General features: G+C 36.4%; 1 protein-coding gene across 14 annotated transcripts in view; it reads right to left on the reverse strand.

Annotated features, from left to right (window-relative positions):
* Positions 1-21,434, reverse strand: part of Pikfyve (phosphoinositide kinase, FYVE-type zinc finger containing) — a 127,607-nt gene that overhangs the window by 47,039 nt on the left and 59,134 nt on the right. For all 14 annotated transcript variants that reach the window (XM_021263534.2, XM_021263533.2, XM_021263531.2 and 11 more), the window contains 10 exons: positions 18,388-18,447; positions 16,520-16,649; positions 15,937-16,117; positions 15,194-15,268; positions 14,446-14,553; positions 10,730-10,870; positions 9,977-10,103; positions 8,563-9,719; positions 6,656-6,756; positions 3,440-3,511 (listed from right to left, as the gene is read on the reverse strand). In XM_021263534.2, coding sequence (XP_021119193.1) covers positions 3,440-3,511; positions 6,656-6,756; positions 8,563-9,719; positions 9,977-10,103; positions 10,730-10,870; positions 14,446-14,553; positions 15,194-15,268; positions 15,937-16,117; positions 16,520-16,649; positions 18,388-18,447 — 2,152 coding nt within the window. The remainder of the gene's footprint in view (positions 1-3,439; positions 3,512-6,655; positions 6,757-8,562; positions 9,720-9,976; positions 10,104-10,729; positions 10,871-14,445; positions 14,554-15,193; positions 15,269-15,936; positions 16,118-16,519; positions 16,650-18,387; positions 18,448-21,434) is intronic.

Below are 21,434 nucleotides of genomic sequence, written 5' to 3' on the forward strand. Positions count from 1 at the left end.
AGTTGGGTCTTTCTCTGCTTTTGGGATCAAGGTGATGCATGCTTCCAGTAATGAATTTGGGAGTATTGCTTCCCTTTCAATTTCATTGAACAGTTTAAACAGTAGTGGCAGGAGTTCCTCTCTAAATGTCTTGTAGAATTCAGCAGTGAAGCCATCAGGGCCTGGGCTTTTCTTAGTTGATAAGTTTTTAATTACATTTTCAATTGCATTGGTTGATATTGGGTTGTTCAGAATTTTTAGGTCTTCTTCGTTCAACTTTGGTAATTCATGTGTATCTAGGAATCTGTCCATTTCTTCTGTGTTGTCCATCTTATTGGCGTATAGGTTCTGGAAGTAGGTATTGATGATCCTCTGGATTTCTGCTGGGTCTGTTGTCATTTCACCCTTTTCATTCCTAATTGCATGGATTTGGGCCTTTTCTTTCCTTTTTCTGACAAGGTTGGCTAAGGGTTTGTCAATTTTGTTGATTCTTTCGAGGAACCAACTCTTGGCTTCATTGATTTTTTGTATCATTCTCTTAGTCTCCCTTGCATTGATTTCTCCTCTGATATTTATAATTTCCTCCCTTGTATGAGCTCTGGGGTTGTCCTGCTCTTCTTTTTCTAGAAGCTTGAGGTGCAGCATCAGGTTGTTTAATCAGGCTCGTTCTGTTTTCCTAATATGCATATTCACTGCTATGAATTTCCCTCCTAAGACTGTTTTGTGTCCCATAGATTCCGATATGTTGTATTGTTATTGTCATTTAATTGAAGGAACTGTCTGATTTCTTCTTTAATTTCCTCTGTGACCCATTGGTTATTCAGAAGTGTGTTGTTCAATTTCCATGTGTTTATGAAATTTTTTGAGTTTCTTTTGCTATGGATCTCCAATTTGATCGCACTATGGTCTGATAATATACAGGGCATAACTTCAATTCCTTTGCACTTACTTAAACATGTTCTATGTGTGAGTATGTGGTCTATTTTGGAGAATGACCCATATGCAGCTGAGAAGAATGTGTATTCTGATTTTGTGGGGTGGAAGACTCTGCAAACATCTGTTAAGTTCATTTGTTCAGGAGTTCGGTTGAGTTCTAGTATTTCATTACTTATTTTTAGTCTAGTTGATCTATCTATTTGTGACAGTGGGGTGTTGAGGTCCCCCACTACAATTGTAATAGTGCATATATGACTTTTCATGTCCGTTAGTATTTGTTTTAATATAATTGGCCGCACTAGTGTTTGGTGCATAGATATTTATGACTGTCATCTCTTCCTCTTAGATTGTTCCCTTTACAAGGGTGTAGTGTCCTTCTTCATCTCTCTTAATCAGTGTTGGTTTGAAATCTACTTGATCTGCAAAGAGGATAGCTACTCCTGCTTTTTGTTGGGTTCCCGTCGCATGGAGTATTGTTTTCCACCCTTTAACTTTCAGTCTATGAGTTTCCTTTTGAATTAAGTGTGTTTCTTGTATGCAGCATATTGTTGGATTTTGCTTCTTGACCCATTCTGCCAGTCTATTTCTTTTGATTGGTGAATTGAGACCATTAACATTGATGGTTATAACTGAAATGTATTGACTTGTCATTGCCATGACTTTTTCTTTGTTGGGTTCTCCCTCTTTCCATTTAATTTCTTGTCATGCCAGATGGGTTCATTCTGCTTTGCTTCCTGGGGTTGTGATCCTCAATGTCTGTTCCTAGAATATTGTGTAAAATTCTTGGGAGTGCTGGTTTGGTATTCACAAAGTTCCTAAGATGCTCTTTGTCATGAAAGTATCTTCTCTCTCCATCAATTTTGAAAGATAATTTTGCAGGGTACATCAATCTGGGTTGGAGGCTGTTTTCTTTTAGGGCTTGGAATATGTCACTCCAAGCTCTTCTTGCCCTGATGGTTTGTGTTGAGAAGTCTGCTGTGATTCTGATGGGCTTTCCTTTGTATGTGATTTGTTTCTTTTCTCTAACTGCTTGGAGAACTTTGTTCTTCTGCTGAGTTTCTGGAATCTTAACAATTATAAGCCTATATGTAGATTTTTTTTTGATCAAGGCTATTTGGAGTCCTATATGCCTCACTTATCTGTATGTCAAGCTCTTTTCCCCTGCTTGGGAAGTTTTCTGCCATTATTTCTGTGAAGAGATTTTTTTATGTCATCTCCACTCTCTCCTGTTTCTTCATTGAGCCCAATCAATCTTATGTTATTCTTCTTTGCATCATCTAGCACCTGCTGGATTGATTTCTCATGTTCCCTTATAATTTTGAAGCAATTTTTCTTTTCCTGGTCACTAATTGCAATCTTATCTTCTATATCTGAAATCCTGTCCTCACATTAGTATCATGCTGTTTTTATCACAGTAGCTTTGTAGTATAGTTTCAAGTTGGGGAGTGTGATACCCCCAACCATGTCTCTGTTGCCCAGAACTGCTTTTGCTATTCTAGGTCTCTTCTGGTTCCAAACGAAATTTTGGATTGTTTTCTCTAGTTCTGTGAAGTATATTGTTGGAGTTTCAATTGGCATTGCATTAAATCTATATAGCAGTTTTGGAAGTATGGCCATTTTCACTATATTGATTCCTCCTACCCAGGAACAAGGGATGTCTTTCCATTTTCTTATATCCTCCTTGATCTCCTTTTTCAGGATGCTGTAGTTTTCAGTGTAGAGGTCTTTCGCTTCCTTTGTTAGACTGATTCCTAGATATTTCATTCTTTTGGATGCTATTGTAAAAGGAATTGTTTCCCTAATTTCTCTCTCAGTGAGTCTGCTATTTGCGTATAAGAAGGCTATTGTTTTCTGAGTGTTGACTTTATATCCAGCTACTCTACTGAATCTGTCGATTAAGTCTAGAAGTCTTTTGCCAAACAATTTTAAAACATGTCATTTAGCCAGGCATGGTGTTGCATGCCTCACACGCACTTGGGAGGCTGAGGCAGGAGGATTGCCGTAGGTTCGAGGCCAGCCTGGGCCACATACTGAGTTTAGGGCCAGCTTGAACTACAAAGGGAGACCCTGCCTCAAAAAAACAAAACAACAATAACAACAACAACAAAAAAGATCCAGATCTCTCAGACTCTAAAACATGTCATTTTACCATTAAAACCTTTTTAGGAATTGTTATTGTCTATCAAGGAAAATGACTGATATTAAAGTATGTGCTCTTTGTCACGTAAGTGGTGAGTGACAGCATTAAGACTTAAATGAAGGTCTAGCTGACTTAAATCACTGTAAAAACAGACATCCTGAAATAGTCTTAGAGATGACAGGTAAGAAGATGGGCAAATATGAAGAATGTACCAGATTAAACATCCCAGTTTGAGCATGAAATAGATTACTTCTTTGTTAAGTATATTCTGATATATGATGCAAAAGAAACACACAACCACATCCAACTGCTGTTTACATTTTAAGTTGAAATTCTGGGCTTCAAAAATTCATAATGGAACATAAGAGGAAAATTAATTCTTACCTGAAACAGTATCTTTCTAAAAATATTCCTAATGTAAGATCATTCTTTCCATAAAATTCCATTGTTACAATCCTAAAAGAAGAGATCACTACTTAAAACACATTGTAAGAAGTACCACTCTGCAAAAACACTTCATGAGACTACACATTCTGATTATGAAATGTGCTTATCATGAAGCCCTGGAGCTGGTAATATTTGTTGTTACAGAATCAGTTTTGCAACATCTTGTTTAGATCAGCCACACTATAGCATTTCTTTCTCTCCCAGTCCATTAGTATCTTATGAACTATTTGATGAGGATACAGACACTATAATATTAACAGTAACGCTCATCTGCATTATGAATAAGTACAAATTCTCTTAGAAAGTCTTAAGCCCATCAACATATAGAAGGACTCCTCTTTTCTGCTGTTTATTCCAGACCTCTCCCGAGGATGAAGAAAAGCCACTCTTATTCTCGCCAATGAGCCAATTCCTAATTTTATATCTAACTTACAAATACCCCAAAATAAGAAAGTTTGGCTACATACATCTCGAAACATACATATACATAAGCTTTGTCCTGAGGAGCCCATAAATTCCCAGAGAGAATCTGTATGAGTTTCCCCAGCCCCAGGCTTACTTGCTGAGCTATCCAATTTCTAAGAATTCCTGATCTCACTGCTGAAAATAAGTGTTTTGTCATGGAAACAACACTATAAAAAGTGTAAATGTTCTGCACTGCGTGTGTTTGTGTGTGTGTGTGTGGTGCTAGAGACTGAATTCAGGGTCTGGTGAGCAAATACTCTACTGTTACATCCCCAGCCTCTCCATAGGGCTTTCTAAACTATAGGTAAACTACATAATAATGTAAAGTGACAAGATTTTTGTGATTATAATTTGGGATAGTAATTTATAACAGTATAAAATGTGTTTATATTTATACCAATCAAATTAACCACTTACCGGTCCAATTATTTAAATACAGGATAACCAAAAATTGCTTTTTCCCATTAATTTTTATAACTATAAGATATTTTAATTAATATAATTATATTTAATAATATAATTTTTATAATTATAACAGGAAATATAAAATGACAATTTTATCAAATTTATTCAATATAAGAATCAACTGGTTGAAGTGACACCTGCCCAGGCAATGCTCAGGACAGTTAGTACCTAAACAAACGCACTGTCCGAGTGACACTTGGGTAAACTGTTACATGGTTAGAATTAAATTTTAGAGTAAAACCCATTAACAAGGCAAAAGGCTGGGCTGGGATTGTAGCTCAGTGGTAGAGCACATGTTTAGCCTGAGCAAGGGTTCCATCCCCAGAACCAATAATCATAAGCTTTTACAAAAATGATGCCTTAAGGAAAACCTGCCTAAACTGTACATGCTAAAATCATAATACTTATAAACCAGCTTTTGTATGTCATTTTCTCACTCTTTATTAGTGTATGTTTGTGACACACAATTATATTCATCTTGGGAAACTGGTACATATATATTACGTTGATCATTTTTACTCCCCTTTCACCTCCTCTTTCACCCCTTCTCAAGATCTTCTTCCCATCTCCACAGTCTGTTTCTCACGATCTCATTCATTTGGCTCTTTATTTATATTTCATATTTCTCATATAAGAGAAAATGTGATATTTAACCTTCTGTGTTAGATTTATTTCACTAAGCATTATGGTCCCAAGATCCATCATTTTTACAAATGATTCAAATGTATCCTTGTTTATGACTGAGTAGTACTCCACTGACACATGTACCACATTTTCTTTATTCATTCTTTAACTCTATGGGGCATTTCAATAATTTACCTATTGTGAATTCTGCTCCTATAAATAAGTATGCATGCATAACTATAACATGAAGACTTTAACTCTTTTAGGAAAACATCCAGGAAAGGTATAGTAGCTAGGTCAAATGGGATTTCTATTTTTAATTTTTTGAGGAATCATTCTATTGATTTCCATAGTGGCTGTAGTTTACCTTCCAACCAACAATGTAGAGGGTTTCTTTTCCCCACAACCTTCCCAGCATTTGTTTTACAAGTCCTTAATGATAGCCACTCTTATTGGAGTAAGACTGAATCTCAGTACTGTTTTGATATGTACTTCTCTAACTCCAAAAGATGCTGAACATTTTTAAATGTACTTACTGGCATTTTGAACTTCGAGTGAGAAGTGTGTTCATTTCAACTGCCCATTTTTTACTGGGTCTTTTATTTTGCATGGGGTCTAATTTTTTTGAGCTCTTTATATATTCTAAGTATTTGTCTTCAGTTCAGAAAGTAGCTGACACACAAAAAAATTTCCCATTCTGTAGGCTGTCTCTTTACTCTGTTGGTTATAATCCCATTTATTGATTCTTGCTATTATTTCTTGTGCTATTGGGGCTCTGTTTAGAAAGTCCTTATCTGTTCCTATGTCTTCAAGAGTTTTATCTATTTTATCTTCCAGCAGATGCAGTGTTCGTGCTGTTATTTCTACGTCTTTGGTCCATTCTGATTTTGTTTTAGTGTAGGGTGAGACAGATATGTCTAGATTAATTCTTCTGCACATGGAGAAAGTTTTCCCAGCTCTATTTGTTAAAGAGGCTATCTTTTCTCCACCATGTTTTTTGGTACCTTTGTCAAAAATCAGATGGCTGAAGGGGCATGGAGTTGCTTCTGCAGCCTCAGTTCTACTCCATTAATCAACAAGTCTATCTGTGTGCTAGGCTGGGCACCGACTGCACGAGTCTGGTTCCTGCTGCTGTACTCAGCTTCTTCCTTTGGGATGTTAAGACTTTTTCTCAAGATGTGTGCTCACCAGACCTGAGCTGTAGGCAGTGCCAGGATCAAGGGGCAGTCCTGATTCTTTCTCTAAACACTCCTGATACTGGAATTCATCAGGCAGGCTTCTCCCTCAAGTTTCCTTCCTGTGTTTTAGTTTTTTGTTTACCACCCCACCCCTACCCACCCCATCTCTGAGTACTGAGGGTCTTGTGAGCACTACTGCATCACTCTATAAGTATAAATTCCTATGTCATCCTTCCTATTATTTTCACCCTTAAGGTATAAATTTCCTATTAACTTTCTAAGTTTAAATATTCTATCAATTTATACATTGCCAGCAGTACCTAAAAATATATCCTATCCTATTAGCTGCATTTCCTTTTTTGTTTAAATTTTCTAGAAGTCTGCTCATAAGTGCAATAGCATAGGGAAAGAAGAATCCTACCAAGGACTGACACAGGCACTGGGGGCATTGCTGGACTGGGCAGAAGAGCTGCTGAAGAGCACGCACAGCCTCTGGTGGTTAGCAGGATTCAGACAGTCCACCTGAGGGAGAAGGGACACATGAGGACCTGGACATTAACGCACTGTGACACCACCGCAAGCTTCTAACATCCAACACGTTCCACTGTATGAGTACAGCCTCCTAGCATCACTTGCAGGAGTGATACAGATTAAACTTGCAGGTTTTAACCTGGTGAAGATTAAAACAACAAGAAACTAAATATGAAAAGGGAAGTTGATTTTTGAGGAAAGAAAAATCTCAAAAGTCCAAGTTAAATGTAAAAAATGATGGGCCTAGCTCAGTGGTATGCCTAGCATATTTGAGCCCTAGGTTCAATCCTTAATAGCTGGTTTTCTCACATTAAATATTCTTTATTTAAAAAAAAAACTACATTAGATTATTTTGGAAGAAAAATTTAACTAAATATATCCCCATAAAACAGTGTGATAAAATGGCTGGATATAATAACATCAATCTGAGACACCCAGAAATCAAAATTCTAAGGTATTTATTTACCTGTGCTTTAGACCTAGTTTTGATCCTTACAAAGGTAACACCAGATCTCTGTTAAAATTCATACATTAGTACATGAAGTTTATGAAATACATGAAGCTTCTTTGATGCCACAACACCTCTCAATATGACTAGCTTGTATGGTTTTTAAAAATCTGTTCCTTTTGCTAGATCTCACACACACAAGCACCCACATAAGTACACTTAGTAAATACTGGTTTTGTAAAAATGGAATGATGCTACATATATTAATACCAAACTTCCTTTTTTTCTTTTTTAGATTTTTTAGATACCCTGGTACCAGGGATCAAACTCAGGACTTTGCACTTTCGAGGCAGGCATGGTGCCACTGAGCTAAATCCCCAGCCCTCAAACTTGCTTTTAACATTTAAAATACATCATGAGCTTTATCCAGGTCATTAAATGAGATCCAACACATCTCTTTTATAGCAAACAACTGGACACAATGCATCCTCATGCATATATTCCTACAAAATGCAAACACCTTATACAAACGTGTTTCACTGGTTTAATTCCATAGGAATACATTATAAAGAGCAGTAGTTCCAGTCATAGGCATAAAAATATATGTGTAAATCAAGAGATTTCCTTATCATTTTCTATAAATTTATATAAATGTATATAAAATTTTAGAAAGGTATTTTTCTACACCCTCATTAACCATGACTCTATTATCACTTTCCTTTTTGCCAGTCTTACAAATAAAAAAAAATATTGCTTTGAGTACCAGTGAAACTGAATGTCTTTTTTTTATTAAACAATTATAGTTCCTCATCTAGAGTTCATTAGTTTTATTAGTACCATTATCACTGTAACCATAAACAAATCTTCCTTAATTACCCTTATTTCTAACAAGACCACTGTCACAGTTAAATAACAATATTCACAGTGTTTTTTTGTTTAAAATTTTACAAGTAAATCCACCATTTTTTAAAAACGAAATCCATTTCCTACAATAAGCTTCCATGTCTCACTCCTCGTCACTGCTTCAAAAGGATCAAAGATGCATTGAGACACATCTAAAGCATACCAACAGAAACTTCAAGCAGCAATCACTTCCTCTTACAGCAGGGTTCCTTCTACCTCACCATGAGCTCATCTTATACCCCAAAACCCAGTTTTATTACTTTGCAACCCTATCTGACTACTTCAAATATATGTCAGGAGACTAGAGACTGAAAAAGAGTATAGAAGAAATATCTAATAAATGTGCATGCAGCTTGGCATATTGATTTTTTTTCTTTTGCACCACCATAGCGGGGTTTTTCAAACATTCTAAGTTTACATGAAAATGGAAAGTGGATTGGGCGTACCTTTGTTGACCATACTGCATCACTGGGAATCAACCCTCTCTCTTCATTAGCCTCGGTTTTGCTTCCTGGTTTGCCACTTGCAGTATCTGATGCATCCTTTGAGTGAGTAAATGGGTCTGAATATTTGGACTGAATTCTTCCTCCTCGGGCTCGATAATCAGCCAGCATTCTTCCCAAGCTCTGGCTCTCACCCAGATGCTCTGAGATCCTAGTGTTAACTAGCTCATGCGAGGGTAAGACTTGAATAGACTTGGCCTGAATACTTCCATTCATGCCCTGAAGTCCAGACAGATCCCTAAGCAGCTGCTTCTTCCGCCTGCTCTCCATTTCTCTGAACTCTTTACTAAGGAGGGGAGACCAGTAAATCTGCTCTGGAAAATAGTCTCGAGTAGAGCATCTCATCCCCTTTTCAGTTAAAAGGAAAGGTTCCCGGAATGTGATTACTGGGGAGATGCAAAGGATCACATCTTTTAATTCCTGTTTAAAGGCCAAAGAGTAAGTCTTTCGCTTATCTTCAGATGTGGTAACTTCCTCAGTCACGTATAATCCAGTGTCATCCTGTAGAGGGTCTCTAAAGGCTCTCATTTGGCTTTTGGGGTCCTGTTGCTCTTCTGTTTGCTCCAAAGGCTCTAGCTGCTCACTGCCTACAGCATCCTGTTGATCCATATGGAGCGGCAACAATGACTCTGGTACTTCTTGGAAGAGAGCACAGGGGATACCCACCGGGCAAGCTGTTGTGGCATACTCTTGATGCTTCAAAGAAGTAGCAGCCTGTGGAATGCTTTTACTTTCCTGCTCATTCTTCTCAAATACAATCCATGATTCCAATAAGGTGCTCTCTTCAGAGGGCAGTGTCTCAGGTGGGCAGTCAGGATCCCGGGGAAGGGAGCTCCCACTGTACTGCTCTTGTACAGTCCCCTCATCTCCCTGTTCCTCAATCAGAGAATGGAATGAAGGGCTCTGCATTAACATGGGAGGCATAGCAAATTCATCCATGAGGAAGGAGATTTCTAGCTGAGAGTGATAAGCTACACAGATCATAAATACCAGGATCTCCTTAACTCGAGCTAGCTCATAATCAGAGCCTCCTCTGAGCTTGATGGTACAGCCTAGGTGCTGGGGACAACCTTCAAAAAACATCAGCGTTTTGGTTTGTTCTACAAATAAACAAACAAAACGTTAAGAAGGTTTACATTTATTGCAAGGAAACAATTCAGAAGTCCAGACACAATTAATTCACAGGTTAGTACCTACAAAAACAAAAAAAATTCTTAAGGGAATAAGACCACAGTTTCTATCCTCACTTAACCACAACTAATAGGTATTTCCTACTACATGACCATTACAGAACTGAGGAGTTAATTCATTTCCTGAGATTCTCCAACTGCAAGTGAACCCATGCTAAAGCACTCACCATTAGGTAGCTGAAATATCTGCATATAAAATTTGTGACAAGTGCCCAGGTGTGGTTTTGTGAGCAGCTGGTCCATTGACATCACTAAGTCACCTTGGGTCATTCGACTGATTCGTTCTAAAACTTGCTACAACAAAGGAAAATATATTATAAAATAAAAATCTTACTAAATTTAACCTAGAAAAACAATGAAAAAATAAAATGATTTCCTTAGTTTTAATAATATGATAAATTTTTTAAACTTTTAGATAAGCTGACTGTTAAGTAATCAGTATGTGTTCACTAAAATAAAACCACATGCATACTAACATTATCAAAAGGCATTTGAGCACCATGTATCATCAAAATGCTGTGGGGGGAAAAATTCCTAGAATTAGCCTTTATTCTGCAAAAAAGTAGGCTTTTTAAGGAGAGAACATTTTTCTGCTTATAAAATTCTCCAACAAAATGAAGAATCAACAAATACCTGCTGATTACTTAATGCTCAGTCCACCTCTGGTCTTACAGACAACTACAATAAGCATTATATGAGCGTTCAACACTTTCTTCCAATTTGAGATTCTCCAGTCTTCATAATGAAATAGCTATTATGCCTTCTTGCCCCACTATCAATATATATGACATAGCAAAGAAATAAAAGTGCCTGTGTACCTGCCATAGGTGTGTGTGTGTGTGTGTGTGTGTGTGTGTGTGTGTGTATCATCAATCTAAAAGCTTTCATTTTTACAGTGATATAAAAATAAGAACACTCACGGACTTTACATTAATGACCAATGTAATGCCATGTTCCAATAACATGTCCTGGGCAATCCGAGACACTGTTTTCTCAACCAGAACCAACGTGGGTCGAACATCAACTATTCGTTGAACATAATTCTTCAGGAATTCCCTTTCCTAAGTCGGATAAATCAGAAATATTATAACAGCTCAAGACCTGGATTTATTAAAATATCAGGACAGCTTGATTATTAATATAAATCTCAGCCTAAATGTTTTGCCCACAAATAAGTCTGACACAAAATTAATTCAAATACAACCAAGAATTTCAGTCATCATTCTAAACTACTGATTATGCTGCAAAGAGTTTCAAGAGTAATTCCATTCTCCAACTAATTTTACTTTGAAAGAATTTCAATCCTTTAATAGCCTATATTATAAAAACTGAACTTCCAATTAGCTAGCTCTCAGAGGTTAAAAGACTACATCAAGCAACCAATAAATCTAACCTCACAACCCCCAAAAATGAAAACAGTTTCTAAATGTTTTTAATATGGTTATGAATTCTCTCTTTCCCAGAAGCATCTCTTCTTTGGAGTATTAGAAAAACTAGCTCTTCAACTGACGGTATTTCAGCTACTTCCTAGTTCCAAACTCCCAACCAATCATAATCTACCTTGAACAGCTAGCGATCTAAAACATAAGTTAATACAACTTCATCACTAAGGCTTACTTTCAAAGCAAATGAATATTTTAAATAATAACCAGAGTTAAAAGAATTCAATGTGTTAACTATTTTATAACACTTCTGGGCTCCAGATGAGAGACAACTGAATATGTGCATGTTTCTAACTTCTGCTTCATGTACCAACCGTGTTATCTGAGCAAGACTGTATTCATGTCAGCCACTAGCGATGCATGAGTTCATTCCTGCAATGAATGTGACCAGTTATGGAGTATATTTCTTCTAGTCTTTGCCTGCTTTCCTGAGACAAACTTTATAATATCAAATTCTTCCATGATGGAATCTGCCCCCTGAAATGTATTAGTTTTCTACTCTGCTGACTCAGTTACAATTTAATAGCACTAAAAATGTTTTTATTTGTGCAGCTCCAATAAAGAATAATTAAACTTTTTTTTAAGTTTCTGCCTCTAGAATATGGATGGCAAATAAATTTTTTCTCCGTTCTAATTCCAATTAACTACTATGACTGCACATGAAACACTGTATAAAAAAGATGCCCTGGTCCAAGCTCTGCCGGGAAAGAGTACCAGGAGGTAGGCCATGAGTACAGAGGAGAGCCTGGCAGACCAACAGAGTTCACAGGCTCCTGCCCCAGCAGTCTAAAGTCACAACCTATTATCTCCTTGCCCCTTTGTTCCTCTTTCCCCTTTTTCTCACTATCTACCTTTCCGATTCTTCTCTAATTAGTAATTCCACCCTGGGTAGACAAAAACAAAAGGAGAGGAGAGGGGAGGAAAGGAGAAAGAGGAAGGGAAAGATAAGGAAAACACAAAGGAAAGGAAAGGAAGGGAAGAAAAGAAAGAAAAATATCAGCTGAAACTTTCAATTCAAATTGTTTACTAGGGCAGGAGTTAAAAGCATCATGAAACTGTCTAAAAGCGCTGATGAACCAGATGCTTTACATTATCTGAGCTGAATCATGTCTGTTTTGTTTTGTTTTGTTTTTTGTGATAAGGTCTCCCTATGTAGTTCAGGTTGTCCTTGAACTCACTATGTAGCCCAGGCTGGCCTCGAATGTGGGGAGATTCGCTTGCCTCAGCCTCCCAAGTGTGAGGATTATAGGCATGTGCCACCACACCCAGCTAAATCATGTTTCTTAATTACATGTCTACCCACAGCACACTTCTCTAATATGAAAAGATTTTATTTTGTTAAGCTGACTGCAATAATAAAATGGACAAATTTAAATAGTATCTATGGATTTCAATTGCCCTAGTTCATTTTAATATCTCTACAACCAGGTTGCATCTTATAATCAATACAGTTGTGATCTAATCCTGTTAAAGTCCTCTGCTAAAATCTTCCATGAGGTCAGAAAAACCCCAGCACAGGGGATGGAGGCAGAGCTCAGTGTTAGAGCTCAGGGCATGATGAACAAGTGTGCACCCGATTCCTAGCACTACAAAAAACCCAACATCAAAGTTTCTTACATTCTGTAAACAATATTAGCTGTTCTCATTCCTTTTAAGCTTTCTACTGAAAAGTCATAGTAATCAAAACTAGAACTAAATCTAGTCAAAGCCTCACGTTTTTACTGGTAACATTAGCTGATTCCAAAAAGACTGAGCCCAGGGTAACAGGCTTAAGATCAGAGCAGAGTTTCAAAATGCACTATGCCGCCTTTAAGCACAGCTCAGTTTTGCTTACTGGTATCTATGAATTCAGAACAAAAATGATTGGGAAAATGTGATTACCTTGAATTTGCAACTAAGCTTTTCCTAAATATTTCTGTAACTGGACATAAATTTCTCCCGTAATATGACATTTACACTGCTAAAAACTTCCCGTTTTGAATGACCACAAATTAAAATTAACAGCATTTCTGAGAAAAACAAATGGGCAGGAAACTTCAAACCTATACAACTTCATATCCACAGCACTAATACCTCAACAGAGAACCTGGACAGCCCAGACAGCCAGCTAGCAGAGATCCGGGCTTCCTCAAAGGAAATTCAAAAGGTACACCCATACAACTGGGCATGGAGCCCTGAGCAGTAAAGCTACCAACAGACATGTAGGGCTCAGGTACACCTCCCTAGGGAGACGGCCTGCAAGAAATGCTCATTTTTAACTTCTTAAAACAGAGCCTGAAGCTAGGCATCCTGGTGCACACTTGTAATCCCAGTACTCAGGAGGCTGAGGAAGGAGGATCACATCGAGTTCAAGGCCAGCCTGGGCTACATAGTGAGTTCAAGGCCACCTGCACTATATAGCAACATCCTATCTTATAAAACAAACAAACAAACAAATAAAAAAACAGCTCTGAAAAGACTCTTGCCTGTATAACAGCTGAGCTGATGCTGTTTTTGTTTCTAGATGAGGATTATAATCTTATTGCAGCTATTCTAGGCCCTCTTGCTTAGAAAAACCACACAGAAGCCAGCACAACTTCCATCTGGCACTCCCTTCTCACCAACTATATACAAGTTAAACGGTATTCCAGAAATATGTTTCAGTAGAACAGACAACATTATAAGCTGGAGATTCTATCAGGACCTGAAAAGTTCCAGAAATTTTCCCAGTAAATCAGTGCCCCAATTGGGAAAGGGAAACCAGTATTTGGGTTTCATTTTTTCTTCCATATATTCCCCAACAGTCATGTGTTCCCTTTAACAATTTGGCACTTAAAAAATATGTGACAGAGGGCTGCATAAGCTAGTTCTAAATAATACATATAAGTATCTCTTACAATGAATTTTTAAAATACAACATGAGTAAGAAATTTCCTTTAAAAATAATTAAGAGATGGCAAGTATCATAGTAAAACACATTCCTCCAAAAGGAGAAAAAAAGAAGAAAAAAATGGCAACAAAGCTTTCATAAATAAGGAGAGAAAGAAGAGCTGAAGGGAGGGGAAGGGAATGGGAAAAAAAGAATCAAGATATATCATGCACAAGTACAAATTCTCTATGATGAATGACCTTTATGTAGATCTAAAGTATACTAATAAAATTAATTTTTAAAATCACAGCCCTCCAAATTATTAATTTTCAGTACTAAATAATACCTGAAGCACAATAGGATCAATGCAAGTAAACTTAGTTTCTTCTCTGTAGAGATACTCGATGGAACACTTCAACAGAAGAATTTTGGGGTTTTTAATACAAGAATTCATCTGCAATAAAATGAACAGTTGTTAAAGTTGCTGAAGTTTGCATTTTATAGACCTTTCTTAATCATAACTTTAAATTCCCACTGCTCATAATTACTAACTTAAAGTATATCATTTTATCAGTGTGAATATATTCTCATTTAGTGCTTATGGGTTACTCTTTATTCCTTTTCAAAATAAATAATTTGTTCAGACCAAGGCAAAATTCTTTAAAACTGTGGCTTTTATGTGGTTTAGTCTATTCCTCTATACTCTTAACTTTATTCAAAACTCTAATGTTATAAGAAGACATCATGTGGGGCTTACAAACAGGCTATTTCAAAAACTACACAAGATTGACAGCATGTTTCCATTGAAGAGATGGAAGGAAGGGAAAGAGAATGAAAAAGGAGTTAAAATGTGTTATGTACATGTACCAACTTCCCACAAGAAATATAAACACGGGGCCGGGGATTTGGCTCGGTGGTTTTGCTGCCTGCTGAGCAAGCACAAGAACCCAAGTTCGATCCCCAATACCAAAAAAAACAAACAAAACAAAACAAAAAAAGAAATGTAAACACTATGTACCACACATACACATACTAATTAGCTGAGCTCATAGTCATGATCTGCTTTACTTCAGTTTTGAACTGAATCACATTACCTTTTTATGTGCAATGTTCTTCGTACAAACAAAGCCATTGACAACCACAGAATCAAATTTCTTTCCACCAGGAATCTAATGGAGTAATAAAGAAAACAAAATTCAAGGATAAATCCTTAAAATCCACTTGGGTGGATGTTCTTATTTCTTTACTTGTTTTATTTTAACTATTATATGATGTAATAAGAACAAGAAGCTCCAGAATATCTTTATTCCTTTTAGCCGATGACTACTGGCATCTATGCATGATGGTCTGTTTTCCTATCCCTACTCGCTAATGTAATATTTGACTCTAAAATATTCAGTGACTGAATAAACTGGAGTCTACAGCAATTAAAACCAATATTGTTTAAGTAAAATATTTGAAAAATACACACAGAACTCCATTACTGTTGAATTAAAGCAATTTGCCACTGATTTTCCTCCAAACAGTGACAGACTGGTGAGAACGGGCTTTCTCATAACTAGTGTGTCAAGAAGAAGAAGTGAAAAAGAAAACAACTATATTTGTTTGGGTTTCCACCTTATCCTCCACGCAACTCGCCCCTTCCATCCACCTCTCATTTCCTGAGTGGCTCCCACAGCCGTAAGTGCACTGCTAACACAGCAGACAGCAAAACACCACCAATCACCCAGCAACCCGTACGGCAATGACTTTGTTTTTAGATTACCAGTAGGAGACAAACTGCCACTGGGCTTGCCTCACCCATTCCTCGTATTTACAGAGCATTAGGAGAGCTCACCTTTTTGATGTGGACAAACTGACGGATATCCATGTCATCATCCTGGTTCTTGACATCAGGTCGGACTGTCTGAACAACCTGGCAGACCAGTGACACAATGATGTCCCTCCAAGAGGGTGACAATGAGTCATTATGGAGCAACTGCTGGAGAAGTGCCATCATGTGGTTATGATTAGCTGAACTACAAAAATGTTACAAAAAAGAAGTTTGCATAGTTAATACTGCTAGACATAATTTCTAAAAACAATAAGCAGTCTACAATGAAGTATCTTAATTATGTCTCTCAAATAAGATCTCATTCATTCATATATCTATCTGCACCTTAGAGGTTTTTGCACATATAGTAAATGAAATCTGTGAATATAGTCAATTAAGATGTCTCCACTAATTTGCTGAAATGAAACTTTAAGATATAAAATGTGGACAGTTTGAGACTCTTTTTAATAAGAGATTTCATCAGAAATAAGAATAGGCTTTATATCCTAAGTATTTTTTTTACTTTATAAAGAGAAACTATGCACTTGCCTAAGTCACTGAAGGTTATAAAAATAGAAAATTAAAATTAAAAAGCTCAGTGCCTTACAGCAACCTCTCCATGGCTTGTTTCTCCCCATTCTCCTCCCTCAGGAGCTCCAGGTTGTTATGATGCCAACCCAAAGGTGTGAAAGGCAGTTCTTTGGATTTTTCCTCTACTCGACGATTAAACAAGGATTCTAAGTATAAAAAAGAAGTTATTACTTCATCATCATGTTGTAGCTGCAAATTATCAATTTCTCTTTTTAAATCTTTTGTGTTGGCCAATATTGATTATTGGTATTAAAATGGCAAAGACATATAATAAATACATAAAATTTCATAATACATAAATACATATGTACATACACAAACATATTAAAAATACAGAAGCAGAGGCTGGGGTGTAGCACAGTGTTAGAGCATGTGCCTGGCCTATGCAAGGACCTGGATTTGACCCCAGATTCCCAGCATTGCAAAAAGGAAAAGCAAAAGAGAAGCAATTGATAAGAGCCAAAACACAAAATAAAACTGAAAAAAGCAAATTTACATAAATGCCTAAAATCAAGCCAAGAATACAAAGATGGCTTCTCAAAGACAAATACAATGACTTTTTTGCACTGTACTTTAACACATTTTGTAATATTAAAAGAAGAAACTATTTATTTTCCCCACAAAATCACAAAGGGAAAAGTGCATTCAACCAAAATCCAAATCCCTGCAGAATTAATATAGACACTGCGGGCACTGAACTGTCAAGGCAGTAGTTCTGCTCAGATATCTCTGAACAGGTGACAGTGTGGAAAGTCTAACCAGAAATTTTTGTTTTTGTTTTTGTTTGAGATAGGGTCTTGCTATGTAGTCCAAGCTGGCCTCAAACTCACAGTGATCCTCCTGCCTCAGCCTCCCAAGTTTTGAGATTACAGGCATATGACACCATACCCAGCTAAGACAATTCTTCTTAGTGTGGTTTTTTTTTTTTTCCAGTACTGGCACAAAGGCTTTTAACAAAATTTTAGCAAGCTTGACCCAAAAATAAACTACAAGGAAATACTAAAATATGATACAATACACAGTAATTTAAAGTTTTATTAAATCTTTACATTTTTTAAAGAGTGAAGATAGATCAAGACAAAAATTTGACAGCAAATGCTTTGCAAAAAAAGATGCTCACTAAGTAACTGCTGAATATTATTACTAATACTAATAATAATAGGACTGAAAAATCCTTTTCTACTGAACACTCCAGCTGAACCAGATGTCTAGAGATGAATGTCAAAAGCCTGCCAAGTGACAAGATCAGCTACAGTGGCTCCCTGTTCCAAAGCACCCCACCTTTACTATCTGAACCCCAGGAGTCAAGAAAAGACACTGGGAAGTAGCGTCAGCCATTATCTGAGGCCAAAACTGTGGAACGTTGAGGACAAGCATGGTGTGTCTTTTTATTCCACAGTAAGGCAAGTAAGGAAGGGGTAAGAAATGGCTTATATTCTTTTTGAAGCAAAGAACTGACGAGCATCCTTTTGTCAACTTCTATTCCCAACTGTACAACAGCAAGCAGCACCCTCAAGTAGAAGAGATCTGCCTTTGGGCTTCTGGACAAAGTCGACAATCCTTGATGATATGTGTATCAATATTTAATATTATATTCATAATGTAAGAAAATATAAACCATCAACGTCGTTAAAAATGAAACTGAAATTGTATTAAAAAGCTTTCAAACTACTTTTCAGGTCAGAAACTTCTTTCTCTCAATTCAAGTACAAGTTTACATTCTTGTCTTTCAACATTCTCAGTTATTACACATATCCAAAACTGTGTTCCTATGATACTAAAATAATCAAATATATTCTCAGCACCTACTACTCTGTGTCAATCCCTAAGAATACCTTCATGAACAAGAAACACCATCCCCTGTACAACTGTTGGTGAAATTACCTTTGATGAAGGCGTCACTTATTGAGAGTTGTTGTCCTCCAGTGTCAGAAATCAAATATTCTGCATACCAGGGAAAGAACAAAGAGGAGGAAGAAAAGGAAACATATATGACTACAACAGGCCAGCATAATGAACAAAGAACACACCCACATACAACATGTCACGTATAATAACCCATCACTGCTCCAATCTCAACAAAGCTTTGAGCTAAAATGCTTCTTTATACTTGTTCTATACTCTTCACATTAAACTTAATAGGCTTGAATTCATAACTCAACAGAACCACAAAACAATTCACCTTACTTCAAATGTTAAGCATTTACCAAATGGTAAATGTTCAGTTACCAAAACTGAATCAGTTTATGAAAATTGAAGGTGACAGTAATTTGTATGACAAGCCTAAAATATTACACAATTTTTCTTATGTATAACTGTGATTTAATAATCAATTTGTCTATATACAAGGTAGTTAACACAGAAGCTACTTGATAGAATACATTTTAGAGTTAAGAATATAAGTATAAAACAAATTTATATGAAAGTAACATTAGCAGAGAACAAAGATACAACATTAATTTTTTTATTATTGAGTTTTCAAAAGTTCCAATTACTGCCAAATTTTTGCCAGAAGGTAACTGCTAAACACATTCTGAATGCTTTTAAAATATTAAGTATTTTTTTTCAAGTGAAACTTACTTTTCATTTCCCCTTGAAAGTTCCTCTACAGAGATGACCAAGCATAGCTTAAATGAGGTTCTAATATGCAAATTAAGCCACAATGTATTTTAACTCCTTTAAAGTAAAAATTCCCCACAAAAATTTTTCCAAGTTCATGTATAACCAAGTGGACTTCAAAAGTAAAGATGTTTATGGGGCCGGGGATTTAGCTCAATGGTTCTTCTGCCTGCCTCCCAAGCACAAGGACCTGAGTTTGATCCCCGGTACCCCCCCCCCAAAAAAGTCAATATGTTTATAAGCCAATGTACTCATCCTTCCAACCAGAAAGTAGAAAAAATACTTTATTTAGAATATACAAATGTACTATATAATAAAATCAAGTATGTAGATTAGATGTATTTTATTTCTGTATTTCCCTTGCAGAAATGGATAACGCTAAATCCTGTTCAACTAATTTATTGTTCTTCACAAGCCTTACTTCTCACACTGAAGATTAAATATGAGTTCAGAAATGATAAGACTTTTCCCCAATATTATGAAAAAAAAATTCTAACATACAATGGTGTACATTTCTATTTAGATTCAACAATTTAAGGACTGGCCACACCTCTTTTCTCTCTACATATACATATGCTTTTTTCCCCCAATCATTTAAAGTTATACACACCACAACACTTTACCACTAATGCTTCAACATGTATCTCTTGTATCTTAATATCATATACCTTAATATCATAGAATTAGTTATCTATTGAAATTAATCCAATTGTCCTCAATATGTCTTTGATAGCTTCTCCTCAAACTTAGATCTAATAAGGTTCATCCATAGCACTTACTGGCTGTGTCTTTTCACTCTCTTATAATCTAGAACAGACTTCCTGTATACTGTTTTCCTTTTCCATGATGAAGAGTTTTTAAAAATCCATGCCAAATATCCTGTGTAATGTCCCACATTCTGGATTTGATTTCTTCATGGAGTGCTTAATTTGCTCTATGCCTTATACATATAAGGGAAATCTGATCAACAGGCTTACAGAAGTTATGATTTTCACTTTCTTCTTTAGACTCTACTTGCTAACTTTCCAAGAATGTTTCAGAATCCTGCTTGCAACATATAGTGAGACAATGTATTTTAATTGCACAACTTTCCAAGACCAACAGTGAGAAATTAATAAACCAAAGACCATACTTAAGTGTTAAAAGCTTCTAAAAATAAGGGATTTTCCTACATAAGATAAAAATTATGAGCAGATTTTTTGTGTGTGTGCACATGGCAATGGCCTTGAACCCAGAACATCCTAGGTAAGCATTTTACTACTCAGTTGAATCCCCAAATCTTTTTATTTTTTATCTTAAGACAGGGTCTCACTGAATTGCCTATGCTGGCCAGGAACTTGCAATCCTCCTGCCTCAGCCTCCCAAGTAGCTGGGCTTACAGCAGTATGCCAGGACATTCAGGAAGCAGTCTTTTTTTAAAAGTACAGGTATTTCAGAAATTTTATAAACCCCAATTTCCTCAGCTGTAAAAGACAAGAGGACAATCCATAAAAAAAGATTCAGTATTACCTTTATTTCAATGGAAAGACTAAAAGGAGAGCCATTCCCTTTTGTATTTATTTAAAGGAATAAAAACCAGAGGAAGAATTCTATCCTCTCAGATAAACCTTTGGCCCCTCACAAAATCTTTACTCTTCTGGTGGTCAGTGTTCATCTTAACTACAAAACAGCAAATTGTTTTAATCCAATTTCAAAAGATACATAAAAAATAATAATTATTGTTAGTAAGCAACAAACTAGTAAGCAAGAACTGTCAATGCCAAATGGCTTGGTAGCGCACACCTGTGATCCCGGTACTTAGGAGGCTAAAGCAGGAGGATTACCTTGAATTAGAGGCCAGCCTGGGCTAGCTACATAGTGAGTTCGAGGTCAGCCCAAACTACATAACAAGACCTTGCCTCAGAAAACCAAACAAAAAAAAAAGAAAAAAAAGAGACCTTTTTTTGCTAATTACACTATGTGTTAAATTTTATCTTGTTAGTCACAGCTACTGCTTAAGAAAATACAGATTTTAAAATCCTACTTCCTCTAATATGCTAGCCATTCCCTCCCTCTAGATTTTAATGATTTGTGGATCTGAAAAACACTAAAAGTAAGTGTTGAACAGATAAAATCCCATGGCATAACTTTGGACTCTTCCTGTTGACAACGAATTATTATTTATCATTTCAGTATTTTGTACTACTATTAAAACAAGCTACAAATTCATGTATTAATAGTGGTATTACTGAGCTCTTACATCACCAAACTATTCTCTTTTGTTTTTCATACAAAAAAACTCATAAGAAGTAGAATGGTGGTGGCAAGAGACT

Source organism: Heterocephalus glaber, unplaced genomic scaffold (assembly GCF_053883595.1).
Source record: "Heterocephalus glaber isolate CG9 unplaced genomic scaffold, H.glaber_assembly_v1.0 deba00000621, whole genome shotgun sequence".
Lineage (NCBI taxonomy): Eukaryota > Metazoa > Chordata > Mammalia > Rodentia > Bathyergidae > Heterocephalus > Heterocephalus glaber.